The 23,118-nt window shown below is 41.3% G+C and overlaps 1 protein-coding gene across 6 annotated transcripts in view; it reads left to right on the top strand.

Moving 5' to 3' along the window:
* LOC101485350 (transcription factor COE1) overlaps window positions 1-23,118 on the top strand; it is an 88,399-nt gene that overhangs the window by 52,019 nt on the left and 13,262 nt on the right. For all 6 annotated transcript variants that reach the window (XM_012918854.5, XM_023152443.3, XM_004550268.6 and 3 more), the window contains exons 7-11: window positions 4,535-4,616; window positions 6,106-6,247; window positions 7,506-7,639; window positions 11,388-11,514; window positions 19,782-19,870. In XM_012918854.5, coding sequence (XP_012774308.1) covers window positions 4,535-4,616; window positions 6,106-6,247; window positions 7,506-7,639; window positions 11,388-11,514; window positions 19,782-19,870 — 574 coding nt within the window. The remainder of the gene's footprint in view (window positions 1-4,534; window positions 4,617-6,105; window positions 6,248-7,505; window positions 7,640-11,387; window positions 11,515-19,781; window positions 19,871-23,118) is intronic.

Raw genomic sequence — 23,118 nt, 5'->3', positions numbered from 1 at the left:
CAGACGTTCTCTGCAGGTAGACGGGCTGTCTATAGCACCCTGCCAATGCACTGCCAAAGGAGAACCATATTCTACCCATTATTCACACTTTGACGTCTCATAATATTGAAAATAATTCTTACAAGGGTAATTTAAGCTGGCAAAAATAGAGATAGTTGATTGTTTATATAATCTGGCTGATTATATTTTACGGTTGCCTAGCACTTTGTTTTAGTAGCATCAGTATTAACAATATAGCATGCTAACAACCCAGCAACATCTTTTATATTTAAGTTTATAAAACAAACACACTAAAAAAAGTGCTCTCCTGTTGCAGAGTCTTGCATGGTTAAGAATACCTTAGTAAAGCTAGCATTCAGCTGCGAGCTCTCCCTGAATACTGAAGATGAGAAACACAGAGATTATCCTGTATACACTGGATATTGTAGTCTTTTGCACCTATGTCTTCATCCACACTCTGACTCTATAATGAAAAATCACAAGTGTATAAGACAGTATTACTTTTGCATGTTAATGTTTTTGTCTTTCTTCTTTTATTAGTTTAAATTACTGCTCCCCCTGACTCCAACACTGAAGAGCTGTGTGTGCATGTGTGTGCATGTGTGTGTGTGTGTGTGTGTGTGTAGCAGGCAGGACTGGTGTCAGGTCAACTCTGTGAGTGTGGTACTCACAATATAGCAGCAAAGGTCAACAGCGCCGTTATCACTTGAACATGATCGGGCCTCAAAGAGGGAGAGCAGTAGCGGAGGGAAGGGGAGCGCTCTCCCCTCCCCCACAATCACTCAGACCCTTATAATTGCCCATTTTAATTGGAGGCCTCTTAACGACCAGCGACTGGACCAGCCAATCAATTCACACAAGGTGTCTCTGTGCGTGTGTGTGTGTGCGTGTTGCTGCAGGGTCTCTTTGTAGCACAGTTGATTAGGCCAGATGGGGTCAAGTGAAGGGGAGAGAGGATCGCTCCCATACTGCATTAAAATGTAGAATATGTACTTTTGACAGTCAATGAGAGAAAACACTCACACCGGAAAAGGACAGAGTCGAGTGGAAGATGGAAATATGAAAAATAATGAGATCACCAATAAGCTGAGCCAGTGATAGAAGGAATGCACTGAGAGGGGGGAATTATTGCTGTAATACTGATGTGGTGATTATTAAGGTGATGTTTAAACCGTTCCTATCTTTCTCAGTAGAGCAGCAACAGAGAAAGCAGCAAGAAGAGCCTGCAGCAGAAATATTGTTACAGTAGCTGCAGAGCAGAAATAGAAATAAAGAAGTTCATTTACTCAGAGCACCTAAAGGAGTCCTGTTGCGCTGTAGAGGAGTGCCTTGCTGAGGTTTTATTTCTGTCTTCCATTTTATCGATGCAACATACAAGTGCGCCAACGGCTTGTTGTAAAAGTCAGCTGCAAAAGTCAGCTAAGTCCCAGTTTACTAACGATTTAATGAACTGGGACATATAACATAGCAGAGTCTCAGCAATGGCAGGATGATAGGAGGTTTGTTAGGACACTGTGGAGACTAGTTGCTGGTGATGGCAGCTCTCTCACCGACCAGTGTGAGGTGGAGATGGAGGAGGCAGGATGCAAGAGTCTAAAAGGCAGAATGACAGGAGAGTATATGAAACAGCCTGATTGGCTCACAGAGGCTGGGTAAGAAGATGACTGAACTTGAGTAATGATGACAGAATTGAGCTGGACACTGTGGGAAAGTGAAAGAGTAGACTAGAAGCCCAAACCCTCAGGAATACACACCTTCCTCAGTGAACTTCTAGGGCTCATTTATAAAATGGTTCCATATTCATACTTGGAAGTCTTCTGATCGTTCCCAACAGCCTGCTTATGTTTTATTCATTAAGGAAAAAACATACGCTTACGAAAGAAGGCTGTAAGGTCCGCGATAAATTTATTTAATATATAAAATCAACTTAATTCGACAGACCCTGCCTTGTTATTTATTCTCGACTAATGCCAGCTTGAATGAGAGATTATGTCAAGAGCGAGAAAAAGAAAAGAGGAAGTCAAACATGGAGCACGAAAATGCATTGATTGAGATGGGACACATAGTCAGAACTGTAAAGTTCACTGCCAGCTTGGATGCATACGTGTAGCAAAGTGTAATACCCTTCACACCAGCAGTGGGAAAATCACTCATGGTGTCTAAACTTTACACAGAGATAACATTGAGGTCAAAGCAAGGTTTATTTTTACATTTAAAGCAATTTAAACAATGTTGTTTGTGGTTATGGTTATAGATGAGACCACAGTGACAGTGCATGTAAAATCCATTCAGTTTGTTTTAACTATCAGAGTAAGACACATGCATTTGATTATGAGAATCCAAACTTGTGTTGTGTCTCCCGAATTCATTGTATCTGCTTTTCTATTGTCTGAAACTCTTAAAAACTTATAAATAATTCATATCACTTATATATTTGTGTTGACTAAAAACCAAGACAGCATTAAAACTAGATGTGTAGAGATGATATTCTTGGTAAGATCTGCGTTATATACTCTTCCATCAGATCAGTGCTTTTGAACAACTCCACAGTCTTTATTTTAATATTTTGTCCTTTATTATACTTTTTATCTTATATGTATGTTATACAACATTGTAGAAGCAAATTATGTTTAAATTACCGTTTCCAGAAGCAGACGTTTCAATTACAGCATCATTTGCAAGAGTTACATTAATAAAATGCTTATAGTTTTACACTATAAAGATGAATTTTTTTCTCTTTCCCATTGGGTTTGTTTTTTGTTTGAATCCATATTATTTTCAGTCTTTGAAATTTAGGTCTTTTACTTGTAAATTATTGCGTTTTTTTTTTTTTTTTTTTAGTATATCAGACAGATGAGCGGGGAAGTGTGTAAGCCTCCCAGTCGCCTCCTTTACGCAGAGATCTACAGCACAGGGTCAGCTGAGGCGCTCATGTTAACGCTATGCTAGTGTTGTGAGAAGGACTAGACAGTGGGAGGTCAGCAGGGGTCACCGTGGCTGTCCTCCGCTGTGATAGGCTGTCACCCGGAGGTTAAGGGTCAAGATAATTAGGTATGCAGAATCCCAGCGCCGGTGTTCTAATGAAGCTTGAGCTCGTTAATGCAGAGTTCTACACTCAGACCTGCCACTAGGCTGTGCTGCACCGTCACACACACACACTCGCATGTGGACTACATGTTTGCGCGCACACACACTCATGCCTCTGCTTTGTTCTGGTGGTCCAATTCAAGGGCTGTCACCTCTTGAACAGCAGAGCTTCGGGCTCAGCCACCAGGGAATGGAGATAATACAGACATATTTTCATGAAATCTAACATAATGCAATAGCTCTGCAATCTTAATGTTATAATGGAGTTATAGTATAGGATAGTATAGTATTATATTCAATAATTTTCTGAGATATAGAGGTGTCTTTTTCAATCTTATCTTTAAATATCTTGTGTTGGAGGGCTGTAGTTTGTGTAAATAGTCCTGTAGACCTTTGAAATGGCAAATATGGTTAATGTAAAAAATATTGTATTGGATTGTGTTACAATTTTCATGTGGTGCTTTAGGTTTTCATCCTAGGCTAGTAACGCTGTTTGATCTCATTTCTTTGTTTCTGTAAAGAAATTCCTCCCGGATTAAAGTGAAACTGAAGACAATCATCTGCTGTTTATTAACACAAAATATATTTGCAAAGTAAAAGGTTTTGCATGAGTGCAGAGGAAGGGAAGTGGCGGTCTTCTTTGTGTTTGAGGCTGTGTGATGGGGTATTGCTTTTGTTGAGCTGTGAGGAGCACAGATGTAACACAAATACACATGCAAACATGAACATGTGTGGGTGTTTGTGTTTTTCTGTGCAAGTGTGCCTTGTTGCTTCTGCCAGGCTGGCCAGCTGGCTCACAACAAAACACAACCTGGATGTGTTTGTTTGCCGTTGATGGCCATCTGTGTGTTTGATTTATTCTGTAATATAGATTCATGACATATGGTCCCATTTCAAACACCTAATGTCAACATAGCTCCACTTTTTAATGGCTTGACATCAGGGTTAATGTTAAGAAAGTAGATCCTGAATCTTAAGTTTTGCAGAAATATACAGTTGCTTATTATCTTTAACACTAACTGGATTTATGCTTTTTCGTGACTTATGGAAAGACAGAAACAGCGGGAATTTTGAGAGCCGAAATTCACAAAAAGTGTAAAACTTAAGGTCAAACTTATGATTTCCTCACAGTCACGTAGTTTCTGCAGTTTTGCTACAATACTATAAAACTTCCCTTCTCATGTGCTCATCCGCTGTCTTTTTGTGGACTTTTCAAAGAAGCTGCTGTGGATTTAGGAACAAAAAAAGTTCCTTACATCTGCAAGCAAATTCCACAAGGAAATTCATTTTGACTTTCACACAGTATGAAATATTAATTTCTCTCTCTGTTTATGTGGATGTGTCTGCACTGGGCCTGAGCTCGCATTCTGGAGGAAAGCAGTCTTCACTCTGGTCTATTGTCAAGCTGTTAACCTCAAATATGGCCTTATCCTCTTTGTCTCCACAGATTTTTCCTCAAGTTTTTCCTCAAGTGCAACCAGAACTGTTTGAAGAATGCAGGAAACCCGAGAGACATGAGGAGGTTCCAGGTACAAACCGCAAGATTTTCTTCACTCTCGTAATTCATTCCTCATTTTCTTTTGTCGAGGCTTCTCTCTATACCTCGCTGTCTTTTTTCTCTCATTCTCGCCCTTCCCTTTGTCTCCTGTGGACATACCACATAATGACACAAATGCATGGCTGCTGCAACACATATACGCAGGAATGTGTGTATGCGTGTGTTTCTGTGTAAGTAAATAAGCTATCAGCGCCTGTACAGGAAACATGAGATCCTGACCCTGAGTAGTTGGAGCATAAATATACACACAATGCAGGGGTATAGAGGGGAGAGGGTAAGAGAGCCAAGCAGTGTGTGTGTGTAAGAGAGAGGGAGAGATAGGCCACAAATTGGCAATGATAAAAGAAAGATGCTAAAAAAAAAAATCATGGCAACCAAAAAGAAAGAGATTATGCAGTCTGACAGGTGAGGCTGGGACAGAGATGGGGGTCCAGGGTGTCCCCCACCTCTCACCCTGTGTCAGCTGGGATAGCTCCAGCTGCCCAGGACCATAAGCTGGGTAAGCAGTGAGAAAAATGGGTGTATAAATAGAATATGGAAGAAGCAACTGAAAAATCCCATTTTTATTATCAGTCTAACATTCCCAGTATGCATCGGCATACTGCAAACCTGAGGGACCACGAGTGACAGAGACACAGCACGCAAATGCATTGCCTGTGACACTGTATCAAGAGAGAAAGAAAGAAGGTTGTGAATAAGATTTCAGGCAGTGCACTCAGTATTATTTCCTTATCTAAAGGCCACAACACAATCAGGAAGACACCACTTGAGCATGAATAGAGAAACTGGACGCCCAGGAGATACTGATAGATTTATTACCGTGGCACATGAGTATGGGAGTGTGTGTGTGTGTGTGTGTGTGTGTGTGTGTGTGTGTGTGTGTGTGTGTGTGTGTGTGGCGTGCTCTCTTGTGTACAGACTTGTGTGTGTGAGAGTGAGATGGGATGGAGAGAGTCATCCAGCACCAAGTGTGTGACGGTATCTGTGCCTCTAATTGTGCAGCTCTATTGTAGTGGAACCAGAAAAGACAGCTCTGTTTCCCTGGGAGATAATTAAGGGCCGGACCCATCAGGAACTATTGGACAGAGGAGGACACACACACACACACACACACACAGAGTGTACAGTGACTTAGTGTGTGTTGAGGGTGCTGGTAATAGCAGTGATAACAGGTTACATTTAAAGAGCTTTTCACAGTTTCATGCTTTTAACTCCTCCCTGCGATGATCCCTCGACCCCCGACTTTATAATTCCTCATTTTTTCTTTTCTTTTTTCTTTTTCTTTTCTTTCTCTTTCCCTGCTCCCTCCCTCCCTCCCTGCCTACCTCCTTTCCCACCCCTACCCATTTTTTATGTCCACCTTTTCCACCTTGTTCCCCAATCCTCTCCTTGTTAATCACCTTATTTTCTCAATTGTCCACCCAACTCTCTCTGCCACTCACCCCCTTACCTCTCTCCAGGTGGTCGTATCAACGACAGTGAGCGTGGAGGGACACGTCCTGTCGGTCTCTGATAACATGTTCGTTCACAACAACTCCAAACACGGTCGACGGGCCCGCAGGCTCGATCCTGTGGAGGGGACGCCGTCTTACCTAGAACACGGTAAGGAGTGTGTGTGCATGCATGCAAGCACGTGTGTGTGTGTGTCTGAGAGCATAAGCAGCATGGCCACCAGATGGTTGATGGTTTAATCCTATCAGGTGATTCCTGCCCCTCCATCTGGCTAATCCAACTCACTACACACACACATTGCATGGTGTGGTGCTTTCTGTGTGTGTCAGTGTGTGTGTATCGGTCTAATATCATTATGCTTTTTTTCATACTCAAACCCAGACTAAGGGGTGTTGTTGTAATTCAGCTGCATACTGATAATCACACACAAACACTTACACTGAGATGAGAGCTGGTTTTTGACAGACGGGTTTTTGTTGTTATGATATAGGATTAGATCACATGAGCTTAAACACACAATACTCTGTCATATTGAAGTGACATAAGCTGACTGTATCCATTATGTTTGAAGTCATGTGATGTACACCAAACCGTCTGTGTGTGCTTTTATCCATGTAAGATCATTAGTTTCAGAAATGAACTGTCCTAATCTCGTGCCAGTCAAGCTTTGGGATCAACAAACTGTAAACACACCAATACAGATTGCGTCCAAATGATGCTTTTAAACTACCTTCAATCAACGATAATGGAAAATTACACAGTGAAACAAGAAGTGAGCTTCTGTTTTTGGGGTTTTTTGTACAAGTCATTTAAATAAATCTCTTTTTTACCAGGAGTAAATAGTAAACTAACTGCTGTTGGTTCAGAGCTTTCAGTGATTTCTTTTAAAATTTTGGTTAAATTCTATTATTATGACAGTCTATTCTTTCCCACTCAAACACTTCTCAGAAACATAAATAATGGTTGAAACTGAAGTGAAGAGAACCCAAAGACTTTACTTGATACTTCAGCACTCGTTTCCTGTGTTTATCATTTTACTCAGCAGAATTATTTACAAGGGGAAACCCTTCTTTTTTGCACAAGGACCCATTGAAAAAGGACTCAGTCTTTGAATCTGCAGTGTTTTCAGTGAATAAGTGTGATGATCTGGAACACAGCCAGAATCCGCGGGTGCAGCAGGATGAATTATGAGGTGCAGATGCAACAGGGATGAAAACGCTTCAAGCCAGATTTCCCCTCCAGTTTGCAGACTGATTTGTGTTTTTTTACAATAGCAATATAGTTAATATTTCATGTCTTTTTCAGCTGCAGTTTATTGTGGATGCATGTTAAATACCAAAAGTACCTAATTCTTTTTTTTCACCCTTTTACTCATGGATCTAATCATGCTCTCATCTATATGCTCCAGGAGCAGCGCCCTGCATTAAAGCCATTAGTCCCAGTGAGGGCTGGACTACGGGAGGTGCTACTGTCATCATCATAGGAGACAATTTCTTCGACGGTCTCCAAGTAATCTTCGGTACCATGCTGGTTTGGAGCGAGGTCAGTTTACCAGCCGTCCTGCCCCAGTGTTGTTTCAACCCCTCAACTGTGTGTTTTTGCCTTCGGAGCTTTGGAAGTAATTCAATATGAAAACACACTTTTCGTCATGGTCAGGCTCTTAACTGTGCGTGATCAAGTGCATGTTTGTGTGTACGTGTGTGTTTATGTGTGTTAATGTTTGTCTAAATGAGGTTTGGCTCTCTAATGAGTCCCCACCAACGAGCGACCACCGCCCCTCACTACCTTCCTCACCCACACTCCCTCTGTCTCTTTCTCTCTGGAATACTGATCAAATCAGCAGATTTTGATAGCCATCAGCTTAATGCTCACAAAAACACTCCCTCTCTCTCACACACACACATACAGCTCACTATCATACTTTTCCCCAGCTCCACTCCTCGACTGAATGTTTATTTGTCTTTTGACTCCACTCACCGTGTGTGCCGAGCGACCGTGGCTCTTTTCCAACAACAACAGCGACAGTGTTTCTGTGTGTGTGTGTGTGTGTGCGTGTGTGTGTGTGTGTGTGTGTGTGTGTGTGTGTGTGTGTGTACACACACACTGGCAAACATGGATGGGTGTTTGTGTGTCTGTGTTAAGAGCTGAGGGGTTTGTTTACAGTGTTGAGAGCCACACTTACACTCACTAACATGTGTACAGAGTCTCAGTTCAGTTCAAACTGACTCAGCTCTCTTGGCGTTCCTCATTCCATCCTTCGAATGGATTTTAGCCAACCAAATGCTTCATTTGCACTCAACCTGATTATTGATTTCGAAGCAAGAAAACACAGTTTGAAAAAGGTCCGTCGGTGGAAAGTCATTACATGTTTGCCAAGTGGGGTTTGTCTGTATCTCTCCATCCTGTCTACTTTTTTTTCAAAACCCTTAACAGATATTTTGAAAATCATCCATAAATATGTTATAACTGGTTCAAGTGTGTCTCGAATATGGCTCAAAAACAATGATTTATCTTCCTCCTGGTATAAACAGAGATGCTGGAAGGTCAGGATTTAGTTCATTTCTATTTTCTTTTTATTTACCCTAAACTTGTGGTCCATTTCAAACTAAGTCATGTAACATACTGTCATCATTGTGGAGCAATTCTGTCATCGTCATTTATTGAGGTTTACCACAATTAGTTCATGTCACAGCTCCATTAAGGTCTCGCCACAGCATTTGAACCGAGTTGAGGTCTGCACTTTGACTAGGGCCATTTCAGCACCGTTGTTCTGTCCATCGTCTTCTACTGGAACAGATCCCAGCTGTCAGTGGGCGATAGGTGGGTTACACCTTGGACAGGTCGCCAGTCTACCACAAGCTATACACAAAGAGACAGGCAATAAATCACACTCACATTCACAGCTACGGACGGTTTAGAACAGGGGTGGGCAACTCCAGGCCTCGAGGGCCGGTGTCCCTGCAGGTTTTAGATGTGTCCTTGAACCAACACAGCTGATTTAAATGGCTAAATTAGCTCCTCGACATGTCCTGAAGTGCTCCAGAGGCCTGGTAACAAACTAATCATGTGATTCAGGTGTGTTCACCCAAGGTGAGATCTAAAACCTGCAGGACACCGGCCTTCGAGGCCTGGAATTGCCCACCCCTGGTTTAGAATCACCCGTTTATGTAACATGCATGTCTTTGGACTGTGGGAAAACCCAGAGTATGCAAACTCCACATGGAAAGGCCACATCATGTGCATTCAAATCCAAGCCTTTCTTGCTGTGAAGTGAGGGTGCTAACTAATGCACCACTTCACAAGCGCATGGCACAACACAGAAGAGCCACCTCCACAGGACAAGACTCAGCAGTCCATCTGCATCTTAAGGATAAAGGACACTCTTTCGAGGATGCCAATGTTCACATTTTGGACAGAGAGGACAGATGGTTTGAAAGAGGAGTGAAAGAAGCCATCTATGTCCACTGTGAGCGACCATCTTTGAACAGAGGCGGTGGTTTACGACACCAACTCTCTGCCATCTATAATCCAGTTTTGAGTTCCCTTCCCAGACGCCTTAATGCCCACTCACATCCTGGGCCATCTGACCTCAGGAATTCGCATGATAAGGTGGGGCCAGGTTTCACAATGAACACACCCGAAACTCTGTCTGATTGGGGCCCACACCCAGTTTCACACCTTGGCTCAGGCGATTAGAGGATCATCAGGGGGTCCTTTTGTCCCTCTGTGGGGGGAAACTCCCACTAGGTTATATCTGGGACTCTCCACCATTTGACCTTAGAACTGAAGAAGCTTCTCGGATGAGAGGTGAAACGTCTTCAAGCTACTTAAAGAAGTCCAGACGCTTTTCTTTGCAAGCTCCTTTGACTACGATGACGTGGATGACTGAGAACCTTCACAGACATAACTAATGCACCATTTTGCCACCCCCATCATTGTTCTGTTGCATGACCCAACTGGGCCAAAACTTAGCTGTTGGACGAATGTCCCCACATCTTACTCTAGAACAGCGGTCCCCAACCTTTTTTGCGCCACGGACTGGTTTATGCCCGACAATATTTTCACGGACCGGCCTTTAAGGTGTCGCGGATAAATACAACAAAATAAAACTAGTACCGGTACCGAAAAAAGAAGATTTATTCATAACACACGTGAAAAGACCAAGGAAAACCGAGTTAACGATAAAAACGATAACAAAATAACGCTGAAAACCGATAAAAACCCTGAAAACTATACATTTCACACCTGAGCCTCAACTCTCGCGGCCCGGTACCAAGCGACTCACGGACCGGTACCGGTCTGAGGCCCGGGGATTGGGGACCGCTGCTCTAGAACGTTTGGTATACAGAGGAGTTCGTGGTCGACTCAATGATTGTAAGGTGTCCAGGTCCTGTGGCTGCAAGAAAAGCCCAAGTCATCACCCCTGCACTACTGTGTTTGACAGTTGGTATTTCTGCATTATGGCCAAACATCTCCATTATGGTCTTGTCGGTCTAAGGGACATTGTTCCAGAAGTCTTGTGGTTTGTTCAGATGCAACTTTGTAAACCTAAGCCATGTTGCCATGTTCTTTTTAGACAGAGGCTTTTAGAAAGAGGCAAACAAGCCACACTTTTTATTTCTTTTTCTGTGTGTTTTTCTGATCATGTTGTTGTGAACTTCAACATTTAACATGCTAACTGAGGGCTGTAGAGTCTTGGGCGCACTTTCACAATTTCCCAAGCATTGCATGGTCTGACCTTGGGGTGACTTTGCTGAGACCACTCCTGGCAAGATTGTGGCATTGTGTTAACACACACCTGAACGCTCCGGACCAGTAAACCTGCCAAAACCTCTGCTTTTATAGAGGTGCTCACACTTGCTGATGACGACTCTATGACTCATTTTAAATCTTAGCTAATAATGAAAAAAGGAATCAGTGGTTTTGCTCCAAATGCCACCTTCAAATTCAGACTAATGCAAAAATGCATTAAATTCAAATATAAAACCAGGTCAGCTAGAGATCAATTTCACATCATTAACAAGCGATCAATCTCCAACCCAACAACTAAAATAAAGTTTAGAGCAAAGCTTCAGTATGCAGGTTTATTTAAATCTGCGACTGAATTACTAGATTTAAAGGAAACATCTTTTTTTTTTTTAATCAGTGGAGATATTTTTCATGAATAGAGAAAACCTAGCTGCACAACATTAAGAACTAAAGGTGCTGTGGTGTCCCGATGTTTAATACTTCATTCTTCTTGATTCTTCGGGTGATTTGACTCTTGGTACTCTGTTCCTTGCTTTTCTAGCTGATTACACCACATGCCATCCGGGTGCAGACGCCTCCCAGACACATCCCTGGGGTTGTAGAGGTCACTCTGTCTTACAAGTCTAAACAGTTCTGCAAAGGCACACCAGGGAGGTTCATATACACAGGTAGGTTCAAAGAACACAGTTACACACACATACAATTTACTGTATTGTCTTAATTAAAATATGTTTTTCTTCTTCTAATATGAAAACTGTCTAATTTGTCATTGTAGGTTAGTGAAAAGGTGTGTTTGCATATATAAGCTTTTGTATGTGCATTTGTGTGTTTGTACATGTTTCAGAGAGACTGTGTCTGAATGTGCGTGTGTGTGTGTGTGTGTGAATAACATCTATGAGTTGTAGTTCACTCTCAGGCCAGACAGTGTTGAACTAATGACTGTAGATTAGTCAACATTAACGACCCACACTCGTTAGAATGTTGCCATAATCAGAGGCTCGTTAAAACCAGCTACAATTAAACAGTCTGCTCTTTATAGCCCTCCATACTGAAACTATTAGTGAAATCATCCAGAACACCCAGTTTACTAACGCACATTAAACGCACACACACAAACACACACGTTTCTGACCGGATTGTTGACTTTGAGTGAGCATTTTCCTGCTAAACGGAGTAGTGCAGGAAAAGGAGAAAGCATGCGTGTGTGTGTTACTTTGCACATACATGTGGAAATGGATGGAGGTGATGTGATGTCTGGTATTGATCCGCTCAACATGGCTCCATCACACCATAACGATGACGTCATTCACAGATTCACAGACAAGGGGGGGGGGGGGGAATTGTAGCTGCCATAGAAATTCTTGGAGTCTTGAGACATTTAATGACGCCAACATTACAAGAGGATTTAAACATGATCAATGAAGATGGAAAAAAAAACTTACAATGAATAAATGTGAGTTTTACTCTTGGGGACAAGTACATAAAATCTCTAATATTTCCTGCTCAAGAGGTGAGAAGAAAGTGATGAAGTCTGCATTTCAGCTTTGCGTGCTTTATTTGATTAAATTAAGCTCGATGTGTATTCCATGATAATGCCCAACAAAAAGTCATAGAGGAAGAACAGTATTAGGGAAGTAACTGAAAAAGGAAGGACAAATGCAAGCACTTCACTGCTTTAAACCAGTCGGGATTGTACAATTTAAGAAAAATGGGCTTCTGTGTGAAATCGCAGCTATCACCACAAAAAAAAAGCAGCAATTATAAGCTTAAATGGCAGACCCACAATCAGGATTTTGTTAGATGATGGCTGTACAAAATTTTGAGGAGTAAAATGTCAGGCGATGTGAGTTTCTTTTAAAGGTAGTTCCTTTGTAAAAGATCTCCAGCTTGCTTCAGTGTTCTTCAGACGCAACATCTTTGTGACCCTGAGGCTAGCCGGCTGGTAATTGGTCCGTCTGGCATCTAACTGCTGCTCCTATTGGGCGCAGATGACCCACTCGTGACCTTGCGATTGGCTAATGGCTTCAACATGTGACCCAGGAAACGCGATCCGTTAGTGCGGTTGCCTGATCCCGCCTCGAAGTTGACTCCTTGCTAGAAGTCACTGGTGAAAGGTCAGGGTGGTGAAAGCTGATTGGCTGTGGTGGTTTTTCAGCGCTTAAGCTGTGGTTGCCTCTGGGTGTAAGGGCTGCGCAATTAAACATACTCACGAGCACACATGTGCAAAAAAACGCGCACGCACACACCACACGTAAAAACGCACGCAAAGCCACACTTACATGGGGTCATGTCTTACACAACTTACCACACACACTTTCAAACAGGGGCAGGAGTTTAAAGTAATTGTAAATCAGAGTGATATGAGGGAAAGATGGTGACTAGTCTGGTAAACAGATGGTCTACCACATATGTATACACACACACACACGCACACACACATACAAACACACGCACACACATACAAACACACGCACACACATACAAACACACACACACACACCCTACATGCACACATGGTGCCGTATGGCTGCCTCATCTGCCCGATGGGAAAAATTAACATTCTCCACATCACACACCATAAACTATAAACACACAAAGGTACAAAGTGACAATCAATAAATGCTGGCATTATGAACGCATGTGTGGACACACACTCGTATAAAGAGCTGATTTATTATCAACAGCTGAAGAAAAAACAAACTCAGAAAGCTCAGAAACTTTTAGAGAAATTTGAAAAATGGTGACAATTTTACACTTTTTTTCTTCACTTTTCCAAACAACCTCGCTTGGAGACGGGAGAAGTGAGAAATAGAGAGATTAAAAACAGAAAGCTGGAGATGCATAAAAAGGGGGGGGGGGGGGGGGGGTGCATAGGAAGAAAGGTGGATTTTTAAAACCAGATTGTAAAGTATCGATCCGCTCATAAGTGGATCACATATACTGATACACACATGCAGATACACTCATCGTACATAGACACATATACAAACACACGGAAAGTCACAGAGAGAAGACGAGCTCGGGAGAAAGAGATCTCATCTCATAAGGAGAAGAATGAAGCAATAATTCAGTGGTATTGAACTGCTGGCTGGCCAGAGAATCAATATCACCACACCTCCTCTTCTCCTCCTCCTTTTCTTCTTCTTTTTCTCCTTTTACATCAGTCCCCTCTGTCCTTTCACCCACCCAATTTCACTCGCTTCCCTCCCCTCCTGCTCTTTACCCCATTGTTTTTCCTCTTTCTGCACATTCTTTTGTTTCAACACCACCCAAAGATAACTAGAAAAACATCGCCATTTTACAATAAATGCACATGAGAAATCCTAGACATACACCACCCCCACGTCTTCTCTTCTGTCTCCCTCCTCTGTTCACATTTTATTGTGAAACAGGAGTGGATGGCCTGTCCTCATGAAACTTCAATGAGTATTGATCTGATGGCAGCTCTGGACTCTGGAGGAAGAACTAGGCTGGAGGATGGAGGGGCGGTGGAAGAATGGATGGACGGATAAAAGTGGCAGAAGGTGTAGTTAAGAAAAAAGGAAGGAGGTGAAGCGGAAGAGAGTAGGAGGAGGGGAGAGGAGGGAGTCATGCAGTGATGATTTCACAGGCAGAAGGGTGGCAGGATTTGTCGAGATGAAACAGGTTCAAGCTTCAGTGTCACCAAATCGTCCACCGTCTTGAAGCTGTTTATCTTTTTTTAGACTCATCATTGACACAACTCATATCATTGGATTAACACGGTGCTATGAAATGTATTTGCCCCCTTCCTGATTCCTTTTTGCATATTTATCACATTTTCAGATATTGTTGACAAATTTGAACATTAAACAAATAATAAACCAAGCAGAAAGGGAAAAGCGCCGAAAGGTGATCTCCTCTCAAAGACCAACACATCATGCAACAATGTAAAGAAACAACTGAGAAACAAAGTCAGTGGCATGTATTAGTCTGGAAAGGGTTACTAGCGAGTTCTAAGTCTTTGGGACTCCAGTCAGAGCCATTATCCACAAATGGAGAAAACTTGGAACGATGAAACTTCCCAGGAGTGGCCGGCCTGCCGAAGTCACTCCAAGAGCGCATCAACAACTTATCCAGGAGGTCACAAAAGAACCTAAAAAAACATCTAAAGACCTGCAGGTCTCACTTGCTTCAGGGTGTAGAAGACTTGCCATAAAAGATGGAACCATGAATTCTGCTCTACCAAAAAACCCTGAAGGTGAATGTCTGGCCATCAGTTCTTGCCCTTAAACTGAAACACACTTACATTACACAGCAGGACAATAATCTGATACCCACCAGCAAGTCCGCCTCTGAACACCTCAAAAAACTAAATAAAGGTTCTGCAGTGGCTTAGTCAAAGCCTGGACTTAAATCTAGTGCTGTGGTCTGACCTTAAACAGGTCATTCCTACTCGGATATCTTTGAGTATGGATGAATTAAAACAATTCTGTTAAGAAGAGCGGGCCAAAACCCCTCCACAGCAACTTGAAACACTCATTGCCAGTTTTTGCAAACACTTGATTGCAGTTCTTGTTGCTAAGGTTGGCACAACCAATTAATAGCCTTAAGGGGCAGTTATGTTTTCACACAGGGACAGGTAAGCTTGGATAACTTTTTTCCCTTAATAAGTGAAATCATCATTTAAAAACGTCATTTTGCATTTACCCAGTTACCCAGTAAGTGTGAAAAATATGCAAAAAACTAAGAAGCCATGAAGAAGGCAAATACTTTTTCACACCACTGTACTCTATGTCCTTATGTCAAAACTGGCATCTGGAGACCCCCCAACTGATTGTAGTTGTCAGCATTTCTATGGTAAGTGAACCTAATCTGATACTACTAATGCCTTTTATAGCTGATGTGTAACCACTGGAGTGAGTTCTGTTGGGTGATCATTATTGTATTTTGCACAACTCTGTTGCTTGTGAAGCTCGCACACAAGAATTTCACTCACATGTGCTGTACCAATGTACCTGCACATGTGATGTGACAATAAAAGTGATTTGATTTGATTTGATTTGATGTTGTTGCTTCTGTGCATTAAGAAACTGCTAAATCTTTTGGGAAACCTGAACTTTTTGCTTCAAAATTCACACAAACTGTACATGTAACTACGCAAATCCATAAATACGCAAACATTCCCACCTTTAAAAAACATTTAGTTCTATTAATAAAGAGTCAGTTGGAGATACTTGAGGCCTAAGGTACTGAAACCGCTCAAAGTCATGCTTTTGTATATTTGTACATGAATGTGTGTGTGTGTGTGTGTGTGTGTGTGTGTGTGTGTGTGTGTGTGTGTGTGTGTGTGTGTGTGTGCGTGTGTGTGTGTGTGTGTGATATTACAGTTGGCATCGTCTCTAGAGATGTACAGGGAGCGTGGATCTGACACTGGCAGTTAATTTTGGCAGTTGATATCCCGCTGACTGTTAGGCAGCTGTTTTTCAAATTTTTGTTTTTCTCAACTATGACTAAGTTTAGTTTTCGGCTTTGTTTGTTTTTATTGCTTGAACACAAGCTCTCTTCACTCCTTTCGCCACCTCTCACCTGATTCTATTCTTTTCTGCTTTCATTTCTTCTTGCTCTTCTGCTCCTCCTTGACCTACTTCCTTCCAGACCACTCCATCATGTTCACATAATTATCCTATGTGGATCTTAAAAATCATAATTTGTCCAAAAACTTTCCTTGGAGCAGGGAGAAGTACTGTCCATGACAGTTTAACATCTGGTGTTTTTATAGCTCTGCAATTTATGAAGTTATCTTGCTAACAAATTGCGGTTCAGGACATAACAGAAACCAGAAACTTGGGTGTGATGTGATAATAAAACAGACATATATCTAAAACACACACACACACACACACACAGAAACTAGAAAACAACACAAGATATTCAGCTGCAACTAATTTAATAGTGCTGGATGTGGAAAGTACCCGATATCACTGCAGCTGCACACTTGGACATCACACACGTGCAGACACACCCTCTGCAGCCCACACCTACTGTGCATCCATTCATGTGTCCATTTGTCTTTGTCTTTTTTTCTACACTTATTCTTTAACTCAACTTAAGCATACATGGGTCGAAAAATGGGGTGAAGACACATGTTCAGCACATATAAATAAACACAGAAAATCCTTTAAAGCCGTCATCCTGACTGACAGAGCTTTCATGTCTCTACTTGAGTGACATATTGATTGTGTAAAGACTGCAGAGGGCTGTAATTGGGACATTAAAGTGAACACTAAACGCTCTTTAAAACCCTTTAGATTATACACCTGCAGTGTTATTATCATACAAGTGCTTTTGACACCATTAGCGACTGCACCAGGTTTATCCATCTCTGCACATATTTGCATTAACCGCCTGCACTCTATCAGGTCTGCTACCATTAATAATGGCAGTGTAATATCAGTTAGACTGGGCCGCCTCCCCAGAGTTAATGCTTATGTTTTAAGGTATGTATGTATTTATTGTAGATTATATTTATGTAGCTCTGCAGAGGTAAAACCTTAATAAATAAAGCTAAAACTATGCAAGGCAACTGTAGATGTCTCAAATAGTGGTGCAGAAATATACTCACTGCCATCAGGGACATATGTTCAATTGCTCATTAAAGTAAATATCTGATCAGCCAAACACATGGAAGCACCTTAATGCCTTAAGGATTGTAGATGTGGTCAAGACGACCTGCTGAAGTTTAGCTGTTCATGGCGGCTGTGGTAATGTAAAGGCTTAGGGGACACTATGACAACTGAGCATTGTCACAGCCTCATGTCCATCCCTTTATGACCACAGTGTACCCATCTTCAGATGGCTTTTTCTTTGCACAATAGCACGCCATGTTGCAAAGTTCAAAACATCTCAAACTACTTTCTTGAATATAATAATAAGTTGACTGTACTCAAATGGCATTCACGGTCAACAGATTTCAATCCAGTAAAACACCTTTGGGATGTGATGGAACAGGGAGATTGAAATCATGGATGAAACTGCAGCAACTGTTTGATGCTGTCATGTCAATATGGACCAAAATCTCTCAGAAATGTTTCCAGCACCTTGTTAAATCTGTGCCGTGAAGACTTAAAGCAGTTCAGAAGACACAAGGGAGTCATACCTGATATTAGTGTGTCTGATAAAGTGACCGGTGATCTTAAACTTGAATTTGATGTTGCTACTCAGTGACGTTATAGTCCCATGTGATGCCCAGAGTGTAGAATAAAGGCATAAAAGAAACAGGTCTGTTTGGCCTGTTTTTGTTCTCTTACATGCATCTGAAGAAACACAATTCAGCTTTAATTCATCACGTTTTCTTAACAGCTAGGCTTTCTTCAAGTTTTATAAATTTAAAATCTGAAGTCAAGCATTCAACATTGAACAGCGTTCTGCTTCGGGAGAATATCCACAGTAGTTGCTGAGAGATGTATTTTTCTCAGTTACAGTTTCCCAGCCCGATTTTGAACTGCCGACCTCTCAGTCACAAGCATTAAAGGTGCTACTCTAACTTGTTGTTTTTGAGAAAAGGATAGCATCTTTTGACTTATCATTTATCCGCTGAACTACTAGGAGGTTGAGGCGATGAATGGGAAGGCCTTTGAATTTTTGGTTTATCGTAAATCACCATTAATTTACACAAATATGAGTTTATTGTCTGACTTTGCCCCCAAGAAACACACAGACATATTCTGCTAAATGTAAATCTTGTAGGAAAGTCATCTTCCTGATGACTTAAAGCAAGAGGTGAGAGTGAGCTCTGTTTTTATCTCTCAAGGTTCATGACCAGTCCCTAGTTGTACATTTTACAATATATGACACCAGTGGGATTTTGCTGCAAATCAGCAAAATTGCTTCAGACCGTAAAAGTGGTTAAAAGCACATGGAAAAAAGCAAAGCTGACATTTCTAGAAACAGCAGATGGTGGAACAAGAAGTGAAAGGCTGATGGAAAATCTTATCATACATGTGTAGCCTATAAAAAAAATGTGGTAAAGAAGCTACAATATTGTTGTTGTTGTGACAGGAAGCCTTTGGGATTGTGGTAAAGTGCTTTTTAAAGGATGCAATCTGTGTTTTTATATTAAGATATGAGTTACATGACTTGCATGTCTATCACATAATTTAGAGTAAAATAGATAAATACTACCTGTCTCTGAGACTCCCTTCAGGAACATATACAGAAGCAAGTAGCTACAGAGACCCACAATATCTATCTGAGGGCTAAAATGAATTAGGTCTGCCTTTACCAGATGAGTATTTTATTTTTAGCAAACCAAGTCTAAGGCCTAAAGACTAGTTGGGGCACCCCTTTTAGCCTCCAGTAGCTAGGGATAAAAATCTGTTTTCCCTGACTTGTTGGTGAGGGTTGATGGAGGTCGTTGGCTGTCGCTTGGTTGAATCAGTTCCAAAGAGACTCCTGCACCAAAAAAAACCTGAAATCTGAAAAAAGCATCCTCCTCCTCCGTACAGTAGTGGTAAGATCCAGTCGTGAAATTTGAAGGTAATAAAGAGCCATAAAGTGCTTTCCCCTCCTGTTAGCAGCTAAGTGATGGACATATTAGAGTGAGCCTGTAATATCCAGCAGGAGTTGGTGGAGGTCTAGCCTGAAAGATGGATTTAGATGGACACAAATATAATGTGTAAAGTGGCACTTTGTGCTGACAAGCTTGCAGCATGAATTTAACAGGTAGTGATTTAGAGTTGTGTCCACAGCTTGTTTCTGTAGCCACTGATTGGCTGAATAAACACTCAATGCAGGTGCAAAGTTGAAAGATTTAAACTCCCAGTTATTGAGTTATGGGTTTATGTCAGAAAACTTTCCAGCTACACCCACAAGTGCAGCATGATGTCAACACTGGAGATGGAGTGTTTCCAGTTGTTCTCAGGAAATTTCCATATTACTTATTCCCTCTGTTTCTGTTTCTCTTTGTCCTCTCCAGCGTTAAACGAACCTACCATCGACTACGGCTTCCAGAGGCTACAGAAGGTCATTCCTCGGCACCCTGGTGACCCTGAGAGGCTGCCAAAGGTACCGAAACAGTTCACATTCACAACTTGCCCATTTGTACCACAGCTTGTTGGACTTAGAATAAAACAAGAACTTGTCTTTTGTTTAGGGATATTTCAAAAAGGACAGAAACTGTAGCTTTACAAAGATGTGAATGAAAGAACTTTGTGCTTATATTTTTATTTGCTTTGTATATGCTTGTTTTTTATATTTCTGACGAGAATATGTGTTTTTAAATCTCCTGTGGGCTGTTCTTTTACCTCTTTGTGAACCCTTTGTGTGTCAGTTTCTTAGCTCCACATTTACAGGGTGAGTGCTTGAGTCTCTTCCAGATCAGAGAGTCATATCTGATTATTTGTTTATCAGCTGGAGATCAAGCAGCGTGTTTAAAGGTTCAGCAGATGTAAACAATTAGCACCAAACGATGAGCTCCGCTTTGATACCAAACTCTGTCATCTTGCTCTGTACATGCAGGATGACTTCTCTCAAAGTGTGTGTGTGTGTGTGTGTGTGTGTGTGTGTGTGTGTGTGTGTGTGTGTGTGTGTGTGTGTGTGTGTGTGTGTGTGTGTGTTCACAAGTCGACCTGTTTCAAGTCTGAAATTGTGTATCTGTGAAGGCAGAGGTCATGCCCTTGTAAACAGCTGCTGTTGATTGGTTCGCCATTCCTGCTGGAACTAGTCCATGATTGGCTGTCTTTGCTGTGACATCATCAAAGAGTGGGCGCTGGTCACGATGTGATGGATGTGGTGATACAGCTGTGTCATCACGGTCATGGTGACACCCTGGATCAACCACATGTGTTATCAATCAGATGTAATGTCCACCATCACCGTGGGAACGTGTTCAATACGTTACGCAATAAACATAACTGGTGGATTTGTTGCTTTCACTTATGGTAAACAGTAATGAGCTCACTGTTGCTTAAAAGCTAATAAACCTACAGTACGGTCAAATTTAGAAATGAGATGATGAGGATCAAAACATCAACCTTCTTTATAGTAGGTGACCTGCTCTACTACCTACAGCCTGCTCTACAGCCACCCTGGATGGGGTCCTGGATGTCATAGTGAACATGTAGCTGAGTGTAATTATCATTTTTTCTTATTCTTAAGGTTTACAGTGCTCTGCTGAGATGAGCCAGAGACACAGATAATATCTGCGCATTAAATTAAGGTGTAAAATAGTTTTTAAAAAAAATGGTCACATGTACAGTACAAAATGTGACCTTTAAGGCGGGAAAACTTTTAAAACCTTATTTGTGGCAAAGTCAGTAACTTTTCTCAGATATCAGCAATAGTTCCATACATGCATTTTGATATAACTGATCATTAAGATTAAAGTTGTAGCTTTCTCCTTTTTCAATGAGATAAAAGTTTGTCCTTGTTGCTGATAACTCCCCAGGGGCTTTTTAAGATGACTGCCAAGTGGAAAGACTTTCTCCTAAAAGTTCTGCTTTAGTTTGGTGATAACACCCCCAGGAGCTGCTCGAACATGGAAACCCATGTCATGAAGCTCCTAGACCACGTTATTTGTGCTGATTTTAATGCTGAAGGGGGTTTGTAGCTTATCAGCTTTTGAATCAGCAGAGCGTTAGCAGTTTTTATGCACTGGAGCTCAGCACTCAGCAGCCCCACTCTGTAACTTTACCCGGTCTGTCACTTTGTGTCTGAGTTTCTGTGGAAACTTCCCAAACTGACTTGTTGCATTGGTGGCATCCTACTACAGTACCACTCTGAAACTCAGTGAGCTCTTTAGAACATGCTTGATTTTATACAGCAGTGACAATGGACCGAAAAACATCTAAAATTAAATGTAATTCAGATGTAGGATCTAAGAGGTGCAGCCCAGTACTTTTGTCCATGTAATCTACGGTAGCAACAATCTGTTCTTAACATTGCCGCCTAACTCTATCTTCGCTTTATCCCATAACCATGCTATTTCCCTACTCAAACCTATACTATATTCACCGTGCACAAATATTCATAGTCTTGTCTGAGGATGGATCGCAGCTGTAGGGGTATGACCATCAACATTTTGTCTTAACCATTTAATCATGGGTGATATAGTAGTATGATTGTTATTTGGACAAGTTTTTCAAGTCACTGCTTTAAAGAATACATTTAAATCAATTTACAACCCAAACAATGGGATATTATGCAGCTCACTGTTGTGAGTTGTGAGTTGTGAGTCACTCTCCTGGTCCATGACGCCAATGGTTCAATACTTCTCAAGAATAGGAACAGTTAATTTCAGTATATTTTTGCACTGGTTAAACAGGCACCTCTTTAATGGTCTGCGTATGCAGGCAATTCTAAGATAGTTCAGTGTAACTCATTACCTATGGTCCATTTGTTGTTTGTTGTGTTGCACTGGGCAGATTGAAAATGTGTTTTGCATTTTTAAGGCTTAACATAAATACAGCATACATTGTGCAAAAAGTTATCGCAGTCAGGGATGGATATGAGGAATGAAGCCAGCCCATCAGAGAAGATTTAACTCTTTTAAAAGCTTTTCTGAGCAGGCCTGTCCTGTTTCAGCTTACTATAAATGCAATAAGTGCTGCAGAAAAATCTGTGCAGGAAATGAGGTTCGCAACCTGAAGCGTGCAATACCATAAGTGATGTTAGTAGGAGCTTCTGGTAAAGGCTGAGTCAGAGAAGTGACTGACTCACTTTTTCAAGCATAATCGGACTTTCTGCTTAATTTGTGAGCAAGAGACACGCCCTGCTAACATGTAATACATAATGCTTCCAGCTTGTTTTGTTGTGTTTCACATGAAATCGAAAAGGGGGGGAATAATAAACTTAGACCACACTGAAAAATCTGCTGTGTTTGAGTTGAAGCTTTCTGCAAAATATGCTGGTAATGTGACAAAATTGCCACTTAACTAACTGGCAACACTGGATGCTAATTAAGTTTTTTCTTCTGTTTCTTCTTCTTGCACATAGCAGGTGTGCATTCCTTAATCCAAAAAACTCTTCATGAGAAAAGTGATGAAAAGTGAAATATTTAAAGGGGGAGTTGAACAATCTTGCCTTATCTCGGCCTTAGTTGACATATTTTCTTTTTTTGGCTTAAGTTTGTCAGTTAAAAAAAAAACAAATGAGCACGCCGAGCAAATAAATGTATCCATAAATACCTTTAGAACCAAATATTATCACATCTGACCCCAAAGCACTATAAAGTATTTTTTTCTTGGCCTGTTTATTTCATTTTATTTTATTTTTTTACTCCCATCAAAACTGGTCAGGCTCATTATTGAAGCCAT

Source organism: Maylandia zebra, linkage group LG10 (genome assembly GCF_041146795.1).
Source record: "Maylandia zebra isolate NMK-2024a linkage group LG10, Mzebra_GT3a, whole genome shotgun sequence".
NCBI lineage: Eukaryota > Metazoa > Chordata > Actinopteri > Cichliformes > Cichlidae > Maylandia > Maylandia zebra.
This window is presented reverse-complemented; position numbering and strand designations above follow the sequence as displayed.